Source organism: Chiloscyllium plagiosum, chromosome 4, assembly GCF_004010195.1.
Source record: "Chiloscyllium plagiosum isolate BGI_BamShark_2017 chromosome 4, ASM401019v2, whole genome shotgun sequence".
Classification (NCBI taxonomy): Eukaryota; Metazoa; Chordata; class Chondrichthyes; order Orectolobiformes; family Hemiscylliidae; genus Chiloscyllium; species Chiloscyllium plagiosum.
The window spans coordinates 102,780,502-102,799,782 of NC_057713.1; the positions used below are offsets into that span (position 1 = coordinate 102,780,502).

General features: G+C 39.8%; 1 protein-coding gene across 5 annotated transcripts in view; it reads right to left on the reverse strand.

Annotated features, from left to right (window-relative positions):
- Positions 1-425: 425 nt before the first annotated feature.
- The window catches only part of stard3nl (STARD3 N-terminal like), a 33,895-nt gene continuing 15,039 nt past the window's right edge, over positions 426-19,281 (reverse strand). For 2 of the 5 annotated variants that reach the window (XM_043688789.1, XM_043688790.1), the window contains exons 8-9: positions 14,666-14,709; positions 3,342-6,175 (exon numbers count right to left, since the gene is read on the reverse strand). In XM_043688789.1, coding sequence (XP_043544724.1) covers positions 14,669-14,709 — 41 coding nt within the window. In that variant the 3' untranslated portion in view covers positions 3,342-6,175; positions 14,666-14,668. Of the gene's footprint in view, positions 774-3,341; positions 6,176-9,741; positions 11,231-14,665; positions 14,710-15,626; positions 16,008-19,281 lie in introns of those variants that run through there. The other 3 variants (XM_043688791.1, XM_043688792.1, XM_043688793.1) reach the window with 3 other exon arrangements.

A 19,281-nucleotide genomic window follows, 5' to 3' on the forward strand; every position in this document is an offset into this window, starting at 1 on the left:
GTGCAATCCGTCTTTCTTGTACAGGTCACTTCTACCTCAAAAGAGATTCCAATGATCCAAAATGTGAATCCTTCTCCCGTACACCAGCTCCTCATCCATGCATTCATCTGCTCTATCCTCCTATTCCTGCCTTCACTCGCTCATTGCTGCGTGAGTAATCCAGATATTACTACTCTCGAGGACCTCCTTTTTAAATTTCTGCCTAGCTCTCTGTAATCTCCCTTCAGAATCTCAACCATTTCCCTTCCAATGTTGTTGATTTCAATGTGGACAATGACCTCTTGCTGGCCCCTCTCCCCCATGAGAACATTCTGCACCCTCTCTGAGACATCCTTGATCCTGACACCAGGGAAGCAAAACACCATTCTGCTTTTTTGCTGCTGGCCACAGAAACTTCTGTCTGTACCTCGGACTGGAGAGTCCCCTAACACAATTGATCTCTTGGAACCTGACAAGTCTCAATACCAGAAGGGGAGGTTAGTGTGAAGGCCCTTGATATGAAATCCATATTTGACCGAACGTGACAAAGTGCTAGCAAAACTGGAAATGAATGGGATTCAGGGGAAAACTCTCCATTTGCTGGAGTATTATCTGGCACATAGGAAGATGGTTGTGGTTGTTGAAGGTCAATCATCTCAGTGCCAGGACATCTGTGCAGGAGTTGCACGGGGAGTGTCATACACCGAACCATCTTCCATCTATCATAAGGTCAGAAGTACGAATGTTCATTGATGATTGCACAGTGTTCAGAACCATTCATGACTCCTCAGATACTGAAGCAGTTCATTTGAAATGCAACAAGAAAAGAATATCAATGATTGATCTGAAAAGTAGCAAGTTAACATTCATGCCACACAAATACCAAGCAAAGACTATTACCAATAAGAGACAATGAGGGATGCGCAATAAATGCTGAATGGCCAGCCTCACCCACACACACACACCCCAAGAATTAACTTTAAAAATTGACCAATCAAGAGCATTGCCTTCACTGAATTCCAACCTTACCCTTTCCAAACAGCTCAGGAAACACTGTATAAATAAAGTAGTTATAACATCAAACCAGAGACTAGGATTAATACAGTGAGTAATTCACCTCCTGACTCCTCAAACCTTGTCCACCATCTACAAACCACAAGTTACCAATGTGATGCGGAGTACTCTCAACTGCCTGAATGAGAGTAGCCAGCCAGGACACAGCAGTTAATTTTATTGGCACCACATCCACTCCCTCCACCACAGACACTCAGTAGCAGCAGTGTGTGCTATCTATAAGATGCACTGCAGAAATTCGCCAAAGAGCATTACACAGCACCTTCCAAACACATGACCAATTCCAATGGGAAGGATAATGGCAGCAGGTGCATGGCAACAGCAATACCGGCAAGTTTTCTTACAAACCAATCACAATCCTGACTTGGAAATACCTTGCTGTTCCTTCAGAGTCAGTGGGTAAAAATCCTGGAACTCCCTCCCTAAAGGCATTGTCAGTACGCGAGACTCTGTCAAGGCGGCAGCTCACCACCATCTTTTCTTTTATAGAATAGAATCCGTACAGTTTGGAAACAGGCTCGTCAACCCAACAAGTCCACACCGACCCTCCGAAGAGTAACCCACCTAGACCATTTCCCTACCCTACATTTACCCCTGACTAATGCACCTAACCTAGGCATTCCTGAACACTGTGGGCAATTTAGCATGGCCAATCCACCTAAACTGCACATCTTTTCAACTACAATTAGGAGCTGGCAATAAACGCTAGTCCAGCCAGCAACACCTATGTTCCACGAGGGAATAAAAGAAAGGGAAAACAGTTTCAAGCCTATCAGCAAAGGAACAGTCAGCTAACTAAACTTGGAACACTTGAAATCAATGAGGTAACAAATTTTCACAAATCACAAGACTTTTAGGAAAGAGCCCCTTCAGCTTTTCGTAATTGGACATGGGACCTCCAGCTTCAGGCTATGGGGTAGCTATCAGATAAGGAAAAACATGGCAGACACTTTTGTAAAGAACATTGCATCAATTACTAAATTTCAATCCAAGATCAAGATCTGGGAAGCAGTAAGAGGGCATAGTAAAATGTGAAAGAAACAAATTAGCCGTGACTTGATTAATCTCAAAGATGTATTTCGGGTGATGGTTTTTTGTGGGTCATTGATTTTGAAGCTTTTGCTCCTGTGTTTCCTTTTGCCAGTACTGTGACATCGAGAAAATCAATCATTTCCACGTGTACCCTGGCTTCATGTTTAATTGGAGTCAAGAACTGTCAGGTACATCAAAATTGCCGTCACTAAGATGAAAATCAGGTGTCATGAGATAAGTTGGATAGACTGTAGCCTGCATAACATGGCTTTGCAATATAATCAACAGGCATCAGGCTTATCTACTAACTAGAAGTTCTCGGACCCTCCCACCGCCACCAGGCAGTATGTGTTGGTGAGTTTGATGAAGCAGCTGACCTCATCGTTGTTCTCGAAAGATGCTCTGACCGCCATCACCCGAGGTCAAGGGTCACACTAAAAAACACATTATTTTGAAAGATGCATTCATATACTATTCTGTATAACAACACTGATGTGATTAACAGTTGAACTTTGAAACTTAGAGCTCTTCATCAAAACTGGATGTAGGGTTGTTAAATGCTTTGCAGAAACAGGTTTTAAATGTCTCTGATAGATCATTTAATACTAACAATCCTGTCTCTGGGTGATTTGACCTCTCCCGACCACTAGGCCTGTTCTGAACTGAATGAAAAAAAAAGTATTAATGAGGTTACCATAATGCATGTAGCAATTCCACAAACATAAACAGGGAGGCAAAGGCTGAATGGTATTATTGCTGAATTGTTAATCTAGAAACTCAGGTGATATTCTGGGTTCAAATCCAATACAGCAGATAATGAAATTTGATTTTTTTTTAAATTCTGAAATTAGGAGTCCAATGACTACCATGAATAAGTTGTTGATTGTCTGATAAATCTATGTGGTTCACTAATGCCCTTTACAGAATGAAACTGCCACCCTTACCCTAGTGTGGCCTACATATGCCTCCAGACCCACAGCAATGTGGTTGACTCTTAACTGTTCTCTGGGCAATTAGAGATGGGCAATAAATGCTGATCTAGCTAGAGTTGCCCTCATTCTGTGAATGAATATAAAAAAATTAAGAAGTTCAAAATAATTAGGTTATTAGAAATTGAAACAATAAAATTATTTGATGGGTTTAAAACACATGACTTTGTCAGGACAGTAAAATCAATAGATTAAAACAAGGTGATAAAAAGGCAGAGAATGGATCACAAATCAGTGAGCAACAAAAGACACTTTTCTACTAATTCCATTGATCCATTTACTTTTATTGCAAATGATTTAATGTATAAATTGATCCATTTATTTCAGTCTAATAAAACAAGGCATGACTTGAAGGTTACAGACATAATATAACATGCACCAGCATAAAGGCAGGAGCTGAATTGATTCTGCTACCTCAGTTTGCATTTGTATATTCCTTTCATCTCTTAATGATCTCCTGTGTTGAATGTCAGTAGTTTGAATACATAGAGCTCAAAATGCCCGGTGTAAAGTTTGGTCAGGGAGGTTGATGTGAATGCATTGCTGCAACAGTCTATTTCAGCAACACATAGTCTTGCTCCCATATAGAGTTGCGTTTTTAAAAGGCAGTCACATTCGACCTTGTAAAGCCAAGTGACAGGAAACCCCAGAAGAATCACTAATGATGGAAGAGACATAAGTGGAGTAGAATGAAGGGCAACATTTGGAATATCAGTCCTGAGAGGGAAATTGAATCTTAAGTAAAATCTGAATACAAATCAATCCGTGACTGCAGACATAAAAGGGATGCATGATGTTTATACAAGATGAACATCGAATTATTTAAGGAATTTATATATGGAGTCTGCTCTTAATAATTCAGCGTTGCTTTATATACTAAAGCATTTTTTTTCCAATAATTTTAAGTAAGTAGTGCAAATAAAGAACTAAAACAGTTATTGGAATTTTAATTAAGACCAGACTTCATTTGTCTAAGTTCTGGATGAAGTTTATCACCTGCTTTGAGTTGCATTCAGAAGCAACCCAACTCTAAGACACCGAGCTGAATAAGATGCAAGTCACAGGTCTCAGGTACATGCAGTAAGCAATTATAATCATCTCAGTGTGACAACTGATTTCTTTATATCACAACATTAGCTACTTTTACTGAAAATTAGTTATTTTCATAGCACCCTGGGGTTTTACATATCTATTTATATAAAGTATGCTGGAGATCTTCTATCAAACACATTAAAGCAGTTGATTAAATCCAAATTATGTACATATCTATTTCAAGCCAATTTAGGCTATTATAATATTTTCTCAAATGGTAGGAGGGTGGGTCTGGGTGAGATACTCCTCAGAAGGTCGATGTGGTCTGGATGGGCTGAATGGTAGAGATTCTATGATCTGGGATCTTCTAAAGCTGGTTAGATATTATATTTGAATATCTTCATGCCCAGATATTTAGTCTCGGCGGAGGGGGAGTTGAAGGTATAAACTATGTGCAACTAAAAGAAGAAGACATGATTGTCTATTGATAGGTGTGTTATCAATGAAATATCACTGGTGTTTATAAGTAAAGGAAAATGATATATACCTTTAGAACATGCTTATGCTAAGTGAGATTCATCTTCCTTCAACTGTAGAGGTGGGTCTAATTGATTCCAGATCAAAAATTCACCCACAACCCACCTGGTGGCTCAAGAAATATTAATCTTCACTTCATTTTGCCTGCAAGAGGTGAGAGGCTTTGGAAGGGTTAATGAACAGGTAAAGACATTTGTCAGCAAAGAAAGTTCTTATAGGATAGGGAAATGAGGCGGGGACAGCCTTCCTACATGCCCAGGGTCAGTTTGTCTTAATCAAATAAGCCACTTTGTTGCATGAAAGCCTGAAAATAAAACAATATCATTTACGCACAAGCTGGGGAGAAGGTCATCCACAGCTGGAGCATGCCAGGAGGATTTTTTAAATGAATGTATTAATACCTCATTGTACATATTTAATATTTACATAGTTCTTTAGGTAATCAAAATTGATTATAATGATTAATTGCATTAAATTATAAATCTACTGTCATTATTAGAAAGAAATGTATTTAAAACATAAGGGTGCACATATTAAAGGACTGGAATATCTGCATTAATGCTTCTCATCCAACAGCACGTGCCAGATCATAAGAGCTTGCAGTGTGAAGGGCGTATTAAAATGGGAAGATGTTGTTTAACATATTCCAACAGTCATTCACAACAGAAATTGCATCCTGCCACCTGCACTGAACTTTGGGATGTTCTGCATTCGCCAAGTAGTTAATGGCAGAAGAAAACCATCCCTTAACTTTTTGCAAAATATTTTGTTTGGTTTTATTATCAAAGACGAAATGAACAATTTCACCTAATTTATATCTAGTTTCAGCTAAATAAAAATGATTTTTAAAAATTTCCTTCAATAAACTTGTATCACAGAAAGTAACAACTGCAAGTTATGATGTGCATCAATACTTCAGAATATTATCACAGCACAGTCAGTCATCTGCAAACTTGTGCAATTCTCTCTCCACGTATGTTAAATACACCCCTTTGCAAGTAAGGCATAAATCTATAAAAATCGAATGTTCAGGAACACTTCATAATTTATAACGGTTTGTTGTATTTGGCCTATTTCATTTAAAATAATGAAAGACCTAACCAAAATAATATAGAATTTTAGTGCAACATAATGCTTAAAGTGAAAAGTACTGATCACATCAGTCAGGTAAATGAATCGCACTCGTTGATGATTTTCAAATGTTATTACAGTAGAATTACTAAGTGCTGAAAATGACTGGATTGGAGCCTAAAATGAGCTATTTTGACAAATGTGCAGCAGCTGATTCTGGAACTGAAATTAGTTCAGTGATGACAGGATCCTGAAGCCACTTCAGAGCTGGCATAAGGCAGTAAAGTGATAAACTTCCAACAGCTGAGGGCTCTGGAGCTGAATCACAGATTTCCCACTGCCAGTTATATCATGTTCTTCCCCAAAAGGAATTTGAGTATTGGGGAAATTCCGCAGCTCAGCATCTCTCAGAAACGTTTCCATCATCCCTTTCAGCCTGAGCTGTGTCCACCTAGTGAATGCTGAGGGTGAAGTGGAGAGAAAATAAGTCAAGTTCCTTGCAATAAATATCTACACAGCTGAAAACATGGATGAATAACCAATGATCTAATCAGTCAAAAGTGCATGGGTGATATTTGTACTTAAATTTGGATATAAAAGCAAAGAGTAAGACAATTTTAGCTGTCATAGGAACGTTTGCTAAATACATACTGATGAGATTACAATTTAATTATAAGTAATAGCAACATAGTAGAAAGCAAAATATTGTAAGGGATGGAAACCTGAAATAAATGCAGAAATACTCAGTAGATTAGGCAGCATTTGTGGGGTTAACATTTCAGGTCTATGACCTTTCATAAGAACTGAAGAAAAAGAATTACAACAGACATCAGTAAATAGTGAAATACAATAGACATGGGGGTGATATTGTGGGAAGAGAGTTGCATTCAAGAAGAACAAGGATCAAACCAAAATGGACAGGAAGCAGCTGTTTTTGAGAAAATCTACATCAGAACAGTAGTCGTTGTTAAAAGGAAATAATGAAAGTGCAGGGCCAACACGTTCTTGTAAATGGCGAGGAGTGGGAGCTAACATGCTACAGAATCCTGGATATTAAGGATTGTAAAGGATTGGATAAGGAAATTTAAAAAAGCTTAAAAGGCTTAAAACAGTAGATGCCGTAGAAGAGTAATGAACATGCAACGGGTTATTAAAAGAAGTTAGGAAATTGAAGAAGGAGCATTACAAAACACTGGCAACAAAATCCAAATGCATTTTATGAGTATATTAGGGTAAGAATATAACCAGGCAAAGAGTGGGACCCATTTGGAACTTCAGTGGTAAACTGTGGGAGGAGCCAGAATTTATAGGTGATGTTTTAAATGAGTACTTTACTGTATTCACGATAAAGGAGAAGGGTGTAGATACAAAGGAAGAGGACAGTGATGAGCAAATTACAATTAGGAGGGGAAGTATCAGTGGCCTTTAATTTGAAAAGTCCTCAAGCCTGGATGAGATAAATTTCAGGCTGCTGTGGGAGGCAAGGAAGTAAATTGCTAGGGTCCTGACATTACTTTTCAAATCCTCTCAGGACAGAAAAGGGTCCCAGAGGACTGGAAGACAACTAATATGGTCCAATATTCATGGATCTATAGGCCAGTGAGTCCAAACCTCAGTAGTAGGGAAATTATTGGTAAAAAACTCTAAGCGACAGAATTAATCTCCACTTGAAAGTCAAGGATTGTCAGCATGGCTTTGTGAGGAGAAGATCACTGCTAGTACGCTTGATTAACCTTTGAGAGGAGTGACTAAAGGTATGGATGAGAAATATGCCTGGATATTTTACACATGGATTTTGGTAAGGCTGCTGACAAGATCTTGCATGGGAGACTGTAAAGAAAGTAAAAGCCCATGAGATCCACAGCAACTTGGCAAACTGGATCCAAAACTGGATTAATGATTGAAGGTAGGGGATAGTTGAAGGTCATTTTTGTGACAGGGAGATTGTGTAGAGTGGTGCAGCGCAGAGTTTGGTGCTAGGTCCCTTGCTGTTGGTAGTGTATATTAATGATCCAGAATCTAGAAGCAGTGGTTAGCACTGCTGCCTCACAGCGCCAGAGACCCGGGTTCAATTCCCACCTCAGGCGACTGACTGTCTGGAGTTTGCACATTCTCCCCGTGTCTGTGTGGGTTTCCTCTGGGTGCTCCGGTTTCCTCCCACAGTCCAAAAATGTGCAGGTGAGGTGAATTGGCCATGCTAAATTGCCCGTGTTAGGTGCAGGGGTAAATGTAGGGGAATGGGTCTGGGTGGGTTGTGCTTCGGCGGGTCGGTGTGGACTTGTTGGGCCAAAGGGCCTGTTTCCACACTGTAAAGTAATCTAAAGTTCGCAGGTGGCACAAAAGTTGACGGTGTGATAAATAGTGAGGAGGAAAGCCTGAGACTTCAGCACGATATAGACGGGCTCGTCAAATAGACAGAAGAACAGCAAATCGAAATTAATCCTGAAAAATGCATTTTGGGAGGATTAAAGACAATGGAGTACATGATAAATAGAAGAACCCTTAGAAACAACTACTGGTATTTCTAATGAATATCAAAGTTTAAAAATTACTTTGTTCTGATATAAAGTAAATTGGTGCGAGTTGCAATGTTAAATATTCAAAGGGGAAATCACCCCATGTCTCAGGTGATAGCTGAAAAGTAGTCCATGTGGTCCTGTTCATGGTTCTGCCTCAGAAACGTTCCTCAATAAATAAAAGCAACCACTTACTAAACTTATCAGTCCACCAGCATTGCTGTCTGGATTTGGGATCATTTAAAATTAATGAAATGGACTCATTCTGAATAAATCTAGTTTGTTTTGTAAACAGATAAATCATAATTTAGCTGAATGGCAGAAAAGGCATAAGTAGTTGAGGGACTTGCTGTTCCTAAGGTACAAAGCTCTCCAAATAACAAAAGGATTTAACTTATCACAGTATTTTAGATTAGATTAGATTACTTAGTGTGGAAACAGGCCCTTCGGCCCAACAAGTCCACACCGACCCGCCGAAGCGTAACCCACCCATACCCCTACATTTACCCCTTTACCTAACACTACGGGCAATTTAGCATGGCCAATTCACCTGACTTGCACATATTTGGACTGTGGGAGGAAACCGGAGCCCCCGGAGGAAACCCACGCAGACACGGGGAGAACATGCAAACTCCACACAGTCAGTCGCCTGAGTCGGGAATTGAACCCGGGTCTCTGGCGCTGCGAGGCAGCAGTGCTAACCACTGTGCCACCGTGCCGCCCACGGTGACACGGTGGCACAACGTAAAACACAGGCTACACATTTGCTTAAAATTAAGAATGTATGAAATTTTGTTTGGTTTTCATTTGAACCTAAAGCATAAGATTACTACATAAAAGTATTTCCAGCCAGTTGTGGACCACAACAAATAAAGGCAGTTTGCACAACGTGATTATAGGGTTGCCTTTCTGTCAGGGATTCATGCCAGGAGCTTTTATGATAGATTAAACTGGTTATAACAGTTTAACCACCAGGTGTGAAACTGTCACACGGAAATTCATTTTTTTTTTATCAAGAACTATGCCATTGCAACACAATTACTGTGTTTAGATGTAGTTCTGAAGTTTCAAGGGATTAAACAATTATAATGGTGTTCAGCAGCTGGCCACTTTGGACAGATGAATCCAGCATCATGGGTAGCTTCTCCAAAAGAAAAGAGAGAATATAAAAAAACAACAGATCTCTTTTGGATGTTTACCTGGTTTTTTTCCTTTAGTTTTATGTGGCTTCCCTCTTAAGTTATTAATGCGCTCTTTATAGCACAGATGGGAGGCAATGGCCTAGTTGTGTTACTGCCGGATTGTTAATCCAGAAACTGAGGTAATGTTCTGGGGATGCACAGCAGATAGTGGAATTTGAATTCAATCACTATCTGGAATTAAAGTCTAATAACCATGAAATAATTGTTGGGGAAAAACCCATCTGGTTCACTAATGCCCTTTAGGGAAGGAAACTATCATCCTTACCTGATGTGTCTTATATGTGACTCCAGACCCACAGCAATGTGGTTGACTCCTAATTGCCCTCAGAGATGGGCAATAAATGCTGGCCCAGCCAGGAATGCCCTCATCCCATGAACTAATTAATAAAAAGATATATTTCACTCCTTGTGATGTATGTTAGCCCACTTATCCCAATGTTTGAAATTCATTTTTAGGCCCTGCACATTAAAATTTATATGCCTTTGCTAAATCTTGTTTAATTCCAGCATTTATATAAATTACTTAACAGCTACTACTAGTGGCCCGACGCACAACACCTACTACAGTTATCAATTTAAATTTTTCGTTTGTGCTATAAAATTTTCACCGTCTGCCTCTTGGTACATCCTCCCTTGTTGGAAATGATTTAATCCATAATTGTTAAAACTTTTCCTTCTTCCTGCTTTTCCTATAGATTTTGTAACCTGATATATATAGTTTGAGTTGTGACATGGTTTTGAAACATATTCACACATGGGTCATGGCTATCACTGGCATTTTCTTGTGGATTCCTATGCACTTGAGAAGGTGGTGGTGATATCACCTTAAACTAGTACTGTCAATATGTTGTATATGTATCAACAGCTATGCTCCCTCTAAATTGCATGGCTATACTTAGGCTCAGAGGTTCTGTGCAATACATTGTTGTGGAATTCTTTGGTTTCTGAGGCAATGGACCTTATAGATCTGTACAGCAGAAAAAAAATAATTGGGGGAAAACGTTGATCCACAATGCTGATAGGAAGGGAGTTCTAGGATTTTGACTCAGCAAAGGTGAAGGCAGAGACATGGTTCCAAGTCAGGATGCTGCAAGGTTTGGAGAGGAACACGTTCCATTACGTCTGTTTATTTTGTATCTCTAGCTGGAAGAGGATGCAGTCTTAGTAGGTGCTATTAAAATTGTGATTACAGCAAGTTATTACAGTGCACCTTGTAGATGATACATACTTCTGCCACAGCATCAGTGGTGGAGGGAACAAACATTTAAGGTGATGGATGGGTTGACAATTGAGTAAGTTGCTTTTTCCTGGATGGCATTGGCAATTAGGAGAGAACTTCATCACAGCCCTAAACTTGTGCCTTGTAGATGGTGATTAAATTTTGGGGAGTCGGGGGTGAGCTACTTCACTTCTCGGTTGATGCGCTGGGCAACTCCCAAATGGACTTGGCAGAAGTTTAGATTGAATCCGCAGGTTCTGGGATCACTTACTCCTCTCTGTTGCATGTTGCTTCCACTGTCTGGCATGCAAGTAGTGCTGCATTGTAACACCAACAGATTGACACCTCATTATTAATTGTGTTCTCAGCATGCCCACTTGCACTCTTCAATGAACCAGATTAATCCTCAGGATGCCCTGTCAGTCTGGAGGTTTATCAAAAACAAACTTATTCATGTCCCATGGGCTTTGTTGGCTCAGCCAGCAATTATTGCATCATTAGCTGAATGGGAGATGGCGTTGGTAGTGAATGGTCTTCTCTAACCGTTGAAATCCATTTGGTATAGGTAAACCCACAATGCTGTTAGGAAGGGAATTCCAGAGTTTTGATTTAGTGACATCGAAGGAACATCGATATATTTCCAAATCAAGATTGAGTGTGGCTTGGAGAGGTATGAAAACACACAAGTTCTACAAATTCATCTGCTACCCTTGGCCTTTGCTTTGGTAGTAGTCATAGGTCTCGAAGGTGCTGTCCAAGAAGCCATGGTGAATTTCCACAGTGCATCTTGTAAATGATACACACTACTACCACTGTGCATCATTGGTGGAGGGAGAAAATATTTGTAGATACAGTACCATTCAAGCAGTTAATCTGACAGCATTCAATTAGATTCCTGACTTGTGCCCTACATGTGATGTACAGATTTTGGAAGGCAAGTTACTCACTGCAGGGTTCCTAGCATCTGTCCTTCTCTTGTAGCCATAGGATCTACATAGCTAGTCAAATTTGGATCTTGGTCAACGGTAACCCCAGGATAATGACAGTGGAGGATTCAGTGATGGTAAAGCCATTGAATATCATTAGCAATAGTTAGCGTTTTTCTTCTTGAGATGCTAATTGCCTGGTGTGGAGATGCAAATGTTATTCACCACTTATCAGTCCAAGCTTGGTTATTGTCCAGGTCTGGTTATTGTCCAGGTCTTGCTGCATGTGGACAAGGACTGCTTCAGTACCTTTGTTGTCACAAACAGTGCTGAAAATTATGCAATTATCATGAGCATCAGACTCAGACCCTATGATGGCAGGAAGGTGATTAATAAAGTAGCTGAAGATGGTTGTGCATAGCACATTATCAAGAGAAACACCTGTAGTAATGCCCTGGAGCTGACAATGATTGGCCTTCAACAACCACATCCATCACCCTTTGTACTGAGCATGACTCCAATCAACTGAATGGTGTCATCAGTCACTGATGATGGGGATATTTGTGGTGCTTCCTCCTCCAAATTGTTTAATTGCTCACTATTATCTATAGAGTCATAGAGATCTGCAACATGGAAAAAGGCCCTTTGGCCTACTGTGTTCATGCCAGTCAAAAACCACCATCTAACTATTCTAATTTCATTTTCCAACACTTTGCCCATAGCTTTGCATACCTTGGCATCATAAATGTAATGACTGGAGATGGCAGGACTGCAAAGCTTAAATCTGAAATGTTGCTGATTGAATCACTTCACCTTGTTCATTACTTGTTTGGCCCTTGAATAGTGTGTGCCTGTATGTTCCAGTTTGCCCAGGCTGACACTTTACTTTAGGCATGTACGGTCTTGTGCTTGGCATGCCCCATCAGTATTTTTCTTTGTATCAAGGTTGATCTATTGGTTTATCAGCAATAGTACACTGGGGTAAATACTAGGCAGAGGGTGTTGCAGTACAACTCTGCTGCTGCTACTAATGGCCCAAAACGTCTCCTGGATATTCAGACTGAGTTGCTAGATCTGTTTGAAATCTACACTATTTAGCATAGTGCAGGTGTCACATGTGACAGAATACTGTCCTCAAATAGGAAGATGGGACTTCGTTTCCACAAAGACTGAGTGACAGCTTCTCTTACCAATACCATCACAGAAAGTTACATCTGTGGCAGGCAGATTGAGGTGAGTGAGAGGAGGTATGTTCTTCCAACTTGTTGGTTCCTTCACCACCTACCACAGACCCAATCCTTTACAACTCAACCAGCTCACTGCTGCTGAACCACTCTTGGCTATGGGCATCAAAAGCATCCACCCAGACCACATTCTGTGCCCTTACCAGCCTCAGTGCTTCCTTCAAGCAGAGTTCAACATGGAAACATGGTAATTGATAGGAGGCAGGAGTTTCCTTGCTCAAGCTTGACTGAGTACCATGATACTTCAAGGAAGGATCTACAGTCAATGTTAAGGACTGTCAGAGCAACTCTGTCCTGACTATATCACTGTGTCGCCACCTTTGGTGCATCTGTCTGACGGAACATACCCAGGGATTATGGTGGTCATGGCTGGTAAGAAGTTATAATTCATACTTTGCAATTCAGGTTGTTGCTTGACTAGTATGTAGGGCAGCTCTCCCAATTTTGGCACAAGTCGCCAGCTGTTAGAAAGGAGACCTTCGCAGAACTCAGTGGTTTGCTAGCCTACCTCAAAAGGCATTTAAGATTTGACCATATTGCTGTGTGTCTGGAGTCAAATGTAGAGAGAAGGCAACAGCAGATTTATTTTTGTAAAGAACTTTTGTGAACCAGATAGAATTTTACAATAATTGGCAATGCTTTCATGGTCATTATGCAATCAATTTGTAATTCCAGATTTATTGTATGAATTTAAACTCTATTAGCTACTTTAGTTAAATCTGAACCACGTACAGCTTATGCTCAAAACGTCGATTCTTCCACTTGTTGGATGCTGCCTGACCTGCTGTGCTTTTCCAGTACCACACTCTCGACCCCCATGTACTAGGTGAATCAATTCTGAATTACTGGTCCACTTACATTGCCTCTACCATCTCCCCCATGTCTTGCAGTCATATCTATAATAGCCACCATGTTAGACTCTTCAAATTAAACTTGGGCCTGGATTTCACTTAAGGGGTTTACTATATTCTACAACGATTTATAAACCTGTTGGACTACACAGCCTAGCTGCCCTTCTGGTTTCAGTTCTGTTTTTCTCTTCTGGTTTAATTACCTTACATTTTATTTCCTCATTTACCTGTGGTATCTAAAGTAAAACTTTTGATTGTTTCTTTACTCTCTTCATCTTTGTCTATTTATCTCTACTAATGTTTCCATTCAGCCCCTTCTCTTCATTTACTGCCTTAAGTTCATCATCTGCTAGGTTCCAGCCTGGTTCAGGTGGAGTCCATCCCAATGGTACAGGTTGATTCTGGAATATCCATCTGCACTTACTCAATGAGCAATGACGCTGGTTATCTGGAACCCCTTGGGTTGTGTTTCTAAGTATAACACTTTTTAGAGGACAGGGAGAATGCTGTATGTTACTAAGATCAGTGGAGACCAAACAGAGCATGCACGTGCCAGGAAAGAGATCGAATTGAAGCGCAATTATCAATAGCCTCTATTTTTTTGAAAAGACACAAAGTGCACGAATCTTTATTCAAATTCCACCACCAGGAAGATAGGAAAACACCCGGGTGGCCAGTGACAAACACTGCCCTACACATCAAAGGGCAGTGATGTGTGATCAAAACAGTGAAGGGGAGGGTAGGGACTAAATCAAAATAGAGTTGGAGGGAGAAATGATGCACTCCACTCCCTGCGGCACCCACCTCTCCCTGAACAACTCCAGGGTGTTGGTGGACACCGTGTGCTCCTTCTCCAAGGACACCCAGGCCCTAACGTATCAATAGCCTCTATCTTTTTGCCTAACTGAAACCATGCAGCTGTTAGTATTTTCACTCAAAAGTCTGGACTTGATTAGTGCAAACAGGAATCAACAGCTCTGCCATTTTCCACACCTGTTAATGTTTTGGATTCTCAGCATCATCTTCTTCATCAGAATCTACAAATTAAACAGAAGCAATAAAGGTCAACCTCTGTGCTTCAGAGACAATGGAAGTGAATTATGCCAACAAGCAGGCAGATACATGTTCAGCCAATGCTACTCACTGTGTTTTCTAGTCTGAAAATGATTAATGAATACAACACATCATTGTAACACAGAAATGGGTGATTCTGTCTAACCTGTTCTGTAGGTGTTACATTTAAATCCCATGTTTGCCTTGCTATTTTCCTTCAAACACTTCTTAACCGATTTTAATAAGTTGGTATGTTCTGTTTCAGTCAGAAGTGATTTCACAGTCTTACAATTTCTCAAGGGATTTCTCCTCCTTCCAAATCTCTTAATTTAATCTTTTATCAATAGACTATATCATGTTGCGGCTGTGTAGGACATTGGTTAGACCACTTTTGGAATATCGTGTGCAATTTTGGTCTCCTTCTTATCGGAAAGATGTTGTGAAACTTGAAAGGGTTCAGAAAAGATATACAAGGATGTTGCCAGGATTGGAGGGTTTGTGCTATGAGGAGAGGTTGAATAGGCTGGTGCTGTTTTCTTGAGAGTATCAGAAGCTGAGGGATGACCTCAGATGTTTATAAAATCATGATGGGCATGGATAGAGTTAATAGACAAGGTCTTTTCCCTGGGGTGGGGTAGTCCAGAACTAGAGGGCAAAGGTTTAGGGTGAGAGGGGAAAGATTTAAAAAGGGACCTAAGGGGAAGCTTTTTCACACAAAAGATGGTGTGTGTCTGGAATGAGCTGGCTGAGGGAGTGGAGAAGGCTGGTACAACTACAACATTTAAAAGACATCTGGAAGAGTATATGAATAGGAAGGGTTTAGAGGGATATGGGCCAAATGCTGGTAAATGGGACTAGATTAATTTAGGATATCTGGTCAGCATAGACAAGGTGGACCAAAGGATCTGTTTCCCTGCTTTACATCTCTATGACCCTATGAACCTTGATCACAGCCTTCACAACTGGAAACACATTCTGCTTCTATCAATCTTGCCTCTCTTCTCATAATCTGTTTCTCTCCCTGATGCTGCCTAACTTGCAGAGTATTTCTAGCATTTTTTCATTGCTATTTCAGATTTCCAGCATCTTCAGAATTTTCCTTGTGTGTTAAACAGACACTCTCCCATTAAAGGGAGTGGAATGGCACTGAAAGCTAGAGCTCCCTTGGTAGCTAATGAAATACAACTTTAATAAAATTAAATAAACATGAAAAAACAAATCAATGGATGTCAGTTCATAATTTAATAGGGAACCAAGGTGAATATGGGAAGTTCAGAGGAAACTGAAAAGAAACGGACAAAGAAAATACGTGAATAGTTTTGCAGATAATGCAACAGAATTAAAAACATTGATTTTAACACAAATTTAAAAAGTACAACCAAAACAGATGTGACTTATTTGGGACCAAACAGATAGCTTGGATGGGGGTGGGTTGGGGGGGTGGTTTGGGAGTTATATTATTGAACTGCTGAGTACATTGGCCACAGCCTGTATCCTAGTGATGATGGCTGTGGTGTAGCAGCAAGGGAGACATGAGGCGCAATACTGGATTGGGTAACATAAAGAGGTAGTTAAAAGGTTTGACAGCAATTAACTGGCACATATAGGTGTAAATCCTAGGTCACCAAAAATGTAAATTGTGGAGGAACTAAGCACAATCTCCCAAATATCCTTAAATAGGGGAGCTCTGAAAGGACACAGAAGGTTTTTTAAAAAAAACCCTCAACTCAAAAGAAAGACGACAGATAAACTGTTATACCTCCAGGATAGCCAACTCAACATTAATGGTGCAAAAATCTTAAAGGCCCAAGATAAAATGAATCGCCATTTGTAAAACATGAGTTAATATGAAACTAATGAAAAAAAAAACACCCAAAAGAACTACAGATGCAAGAAATATGAAACAGAAATGAAATGAAATCAATTTGCTAAATATATTAATTTCATCAAGATGTTTGAACTGGACAGGTTTGATGAAGATGGTGCAGTTTATATTGAGTATATGGATTTTCAGAAAGTCACGAGATAGATGACAATATAATAGAGTTGTTAGAAAAAAAGCTATAGGGAGAGGTTGAATAGGCTAGGGTTGTTTTCCCTGGAGCATCACAGACTGAGGAGTGACCTGATTGAGGTTTATAAAATCATGAGGGGCATGGATAGAGAGAATAACCATGGCCTTTTCCCCAGGGTAGGGAGTCAAAAACTAGACAGCGTAGGTTTAAAGGTGAGAGGGGAAAGAGGCAGAGGGTGGTGTGTGTATGGATTGAGCTTCCAGAGGAACTGGTGGAGACGGGTACAATTACAACATTTAAAAGGCATCTGGATGGGTACATGAATACAAAGGGTTTATATTGGTCAAATGCTGGCAAGTGGGACTAGACTAATTTAGGATATCTGGTCGGCAAAGATGAGTTGGACCGAAGGGTCTGTTTCCATGCTGTATGACTCTAATCGAAGTGCATGGGCTTCAACTGAGTGACACCATAGATACAAAGTTGGCTAAGAGACAAAAAAAAAAAATCAAGCAGCGTTGAATAGTGGTTTTTCGGTTGCAAGGAAACATATATGCATCCCCCCAGGGACTAGTAATTGTTTTTAAAAAAAGTATACTAGGATGGCCTGGACGCAGGTATATACGGTAAAACTTCAAATTTTGCTGATGATATGAAACGTGGAAATGTAATAAACAATGAGGAAGTTGGAAACAAATTTCATGTCTCAGATTGGTGAAATAGGTAGGTGTATAACAGGTACAATTCAGTGTGCAGTGATGTATCTAGGTATGAAGAATAAGAAATGATATAAACTAAGTTATATAATTTTAGAGAACATACAAAACAGAGACCTGAGGTATTTACATAAATAAGCCTTTGATAAGGCAGGACAAATTGAAATGGCACTGAGTGTCCTACGTATTTTGAGAAATTCTAGGGACCACACTTTAGGAAGGTTGTCAAGCCTTAGAAAGGATGCAGAAGAAATTGACCAGAATGGTACTAGTATGGGAGATGGGCATAGGTAGAGAAACCAAAGATGCAGCTGCTCTCCCTAGAACTGAAGAGATGCTTCCAAATGATAGTGGAGATAGGACACAGACTTGAAATGACATGAGGAATTTTTAAAATTTAAAACACATCAAGTTGCTGTGATCCAGATGAACTGCCTGAAAGATGTAGACACAGATGTAACAGTAATATTCAAAAAAAGAGATTGGAAAGACATTTGAAAAGAAATATTTTTAGACGCTATATGGAAAGAGTAAAGGAGAACTATTTTGATTGCTCTATCGAAGAGCTGGCACAGGCTGAATTAGCCAAATAGCCTCTTTTTGTGCTGCATCATATGCTGCCAGCTACATCAATCTTGGTTCAACACAAACAATTCTAATTTAGATCTTTTTCACATTTCTAACTTCCTGCAGGCAGTGGTCCAGTGTATCTGTCCTGCACATATCCATTGTCTCAACATCTTTCCTATAAATGTAAATGTATATTTATTATAATTGCAAAGGTTACCCCAACTGTTGTTTTACTGTCCCCTGGCAAGGCTTTTTAAGAGATTAACTTATTTTGTTGCGCAGCACAACAAACATTAAAACATTCAAATATTTACTCAGCAGAATATTTAAATGCTACATGGACAATCCTTTCAGTTACAGCTAGCCCGTGCAATTATATCTTTTGGTTCCTCTTAAAGATAAACATTTTTTGAATTTTTTTTTTATTTATAGCAGATTCTGAAGGAGAGAGCCCAAGATAAGTGAAGTGGTGGTTGTCCTGTGGTTAAAAACAGTTAAACGCCCACAACTCACACCTGCAACAACTTAACCCAAACAAAACAGCTGCAATTAACACAATGCAGGAAATACTCACTGCGGTTTAAGGTCATGAGTTGGCTCTAAAGATTTGGGAAACAGGCCCCTGCAGCAGAGAATCAATCCCTCAAAAGAAAAGTTTCAATCCAACTCTATGAAAATAACTGAACAGGGGAGCATGTGGTGGAGAGATGGTGCTCCTACTGTATTGCACATTGTTCAAAGAATTGGCAACTGAAATGGCACAGCCCACAGAAAGGGGGTCTTCTATTGAACATTGGGCTCATTAACCTACAATAAGTTATGCATCCTAGTTTATGGAGAAAATTGAATTATTTCCAAAGCAAAAATTAAAAAAAAAATCAGCACTCATGATAGCTTCAATGCAAAATGATCACATTAACCCTGATCAGCCAACCTACAAATAGCAATCAGCATGGTTACACTGCAGGGTAGTCATTGGTTAACACCTGCTTTATGCTTCAGAAAAAGTACTTCTGAGAATCAGCGTCACTTCAACTTCTTCTGTTCTGGTTAGAACTGCATTTACACTTCAAAAGACTGTCCAGAAAACAGAAGACCATGTTTGAAAAATGCTCAGCAATTGCTCATAACACAATACAATTCAAAAATCAAGTTTTGTCCTATGGTGCAGGAAAGCATATTCAAAGAGGAATAACAATAACTATTCAGTAAGCATTTTACTCAGGAATATGAATAGGTTGTAGCTTATTTGAAA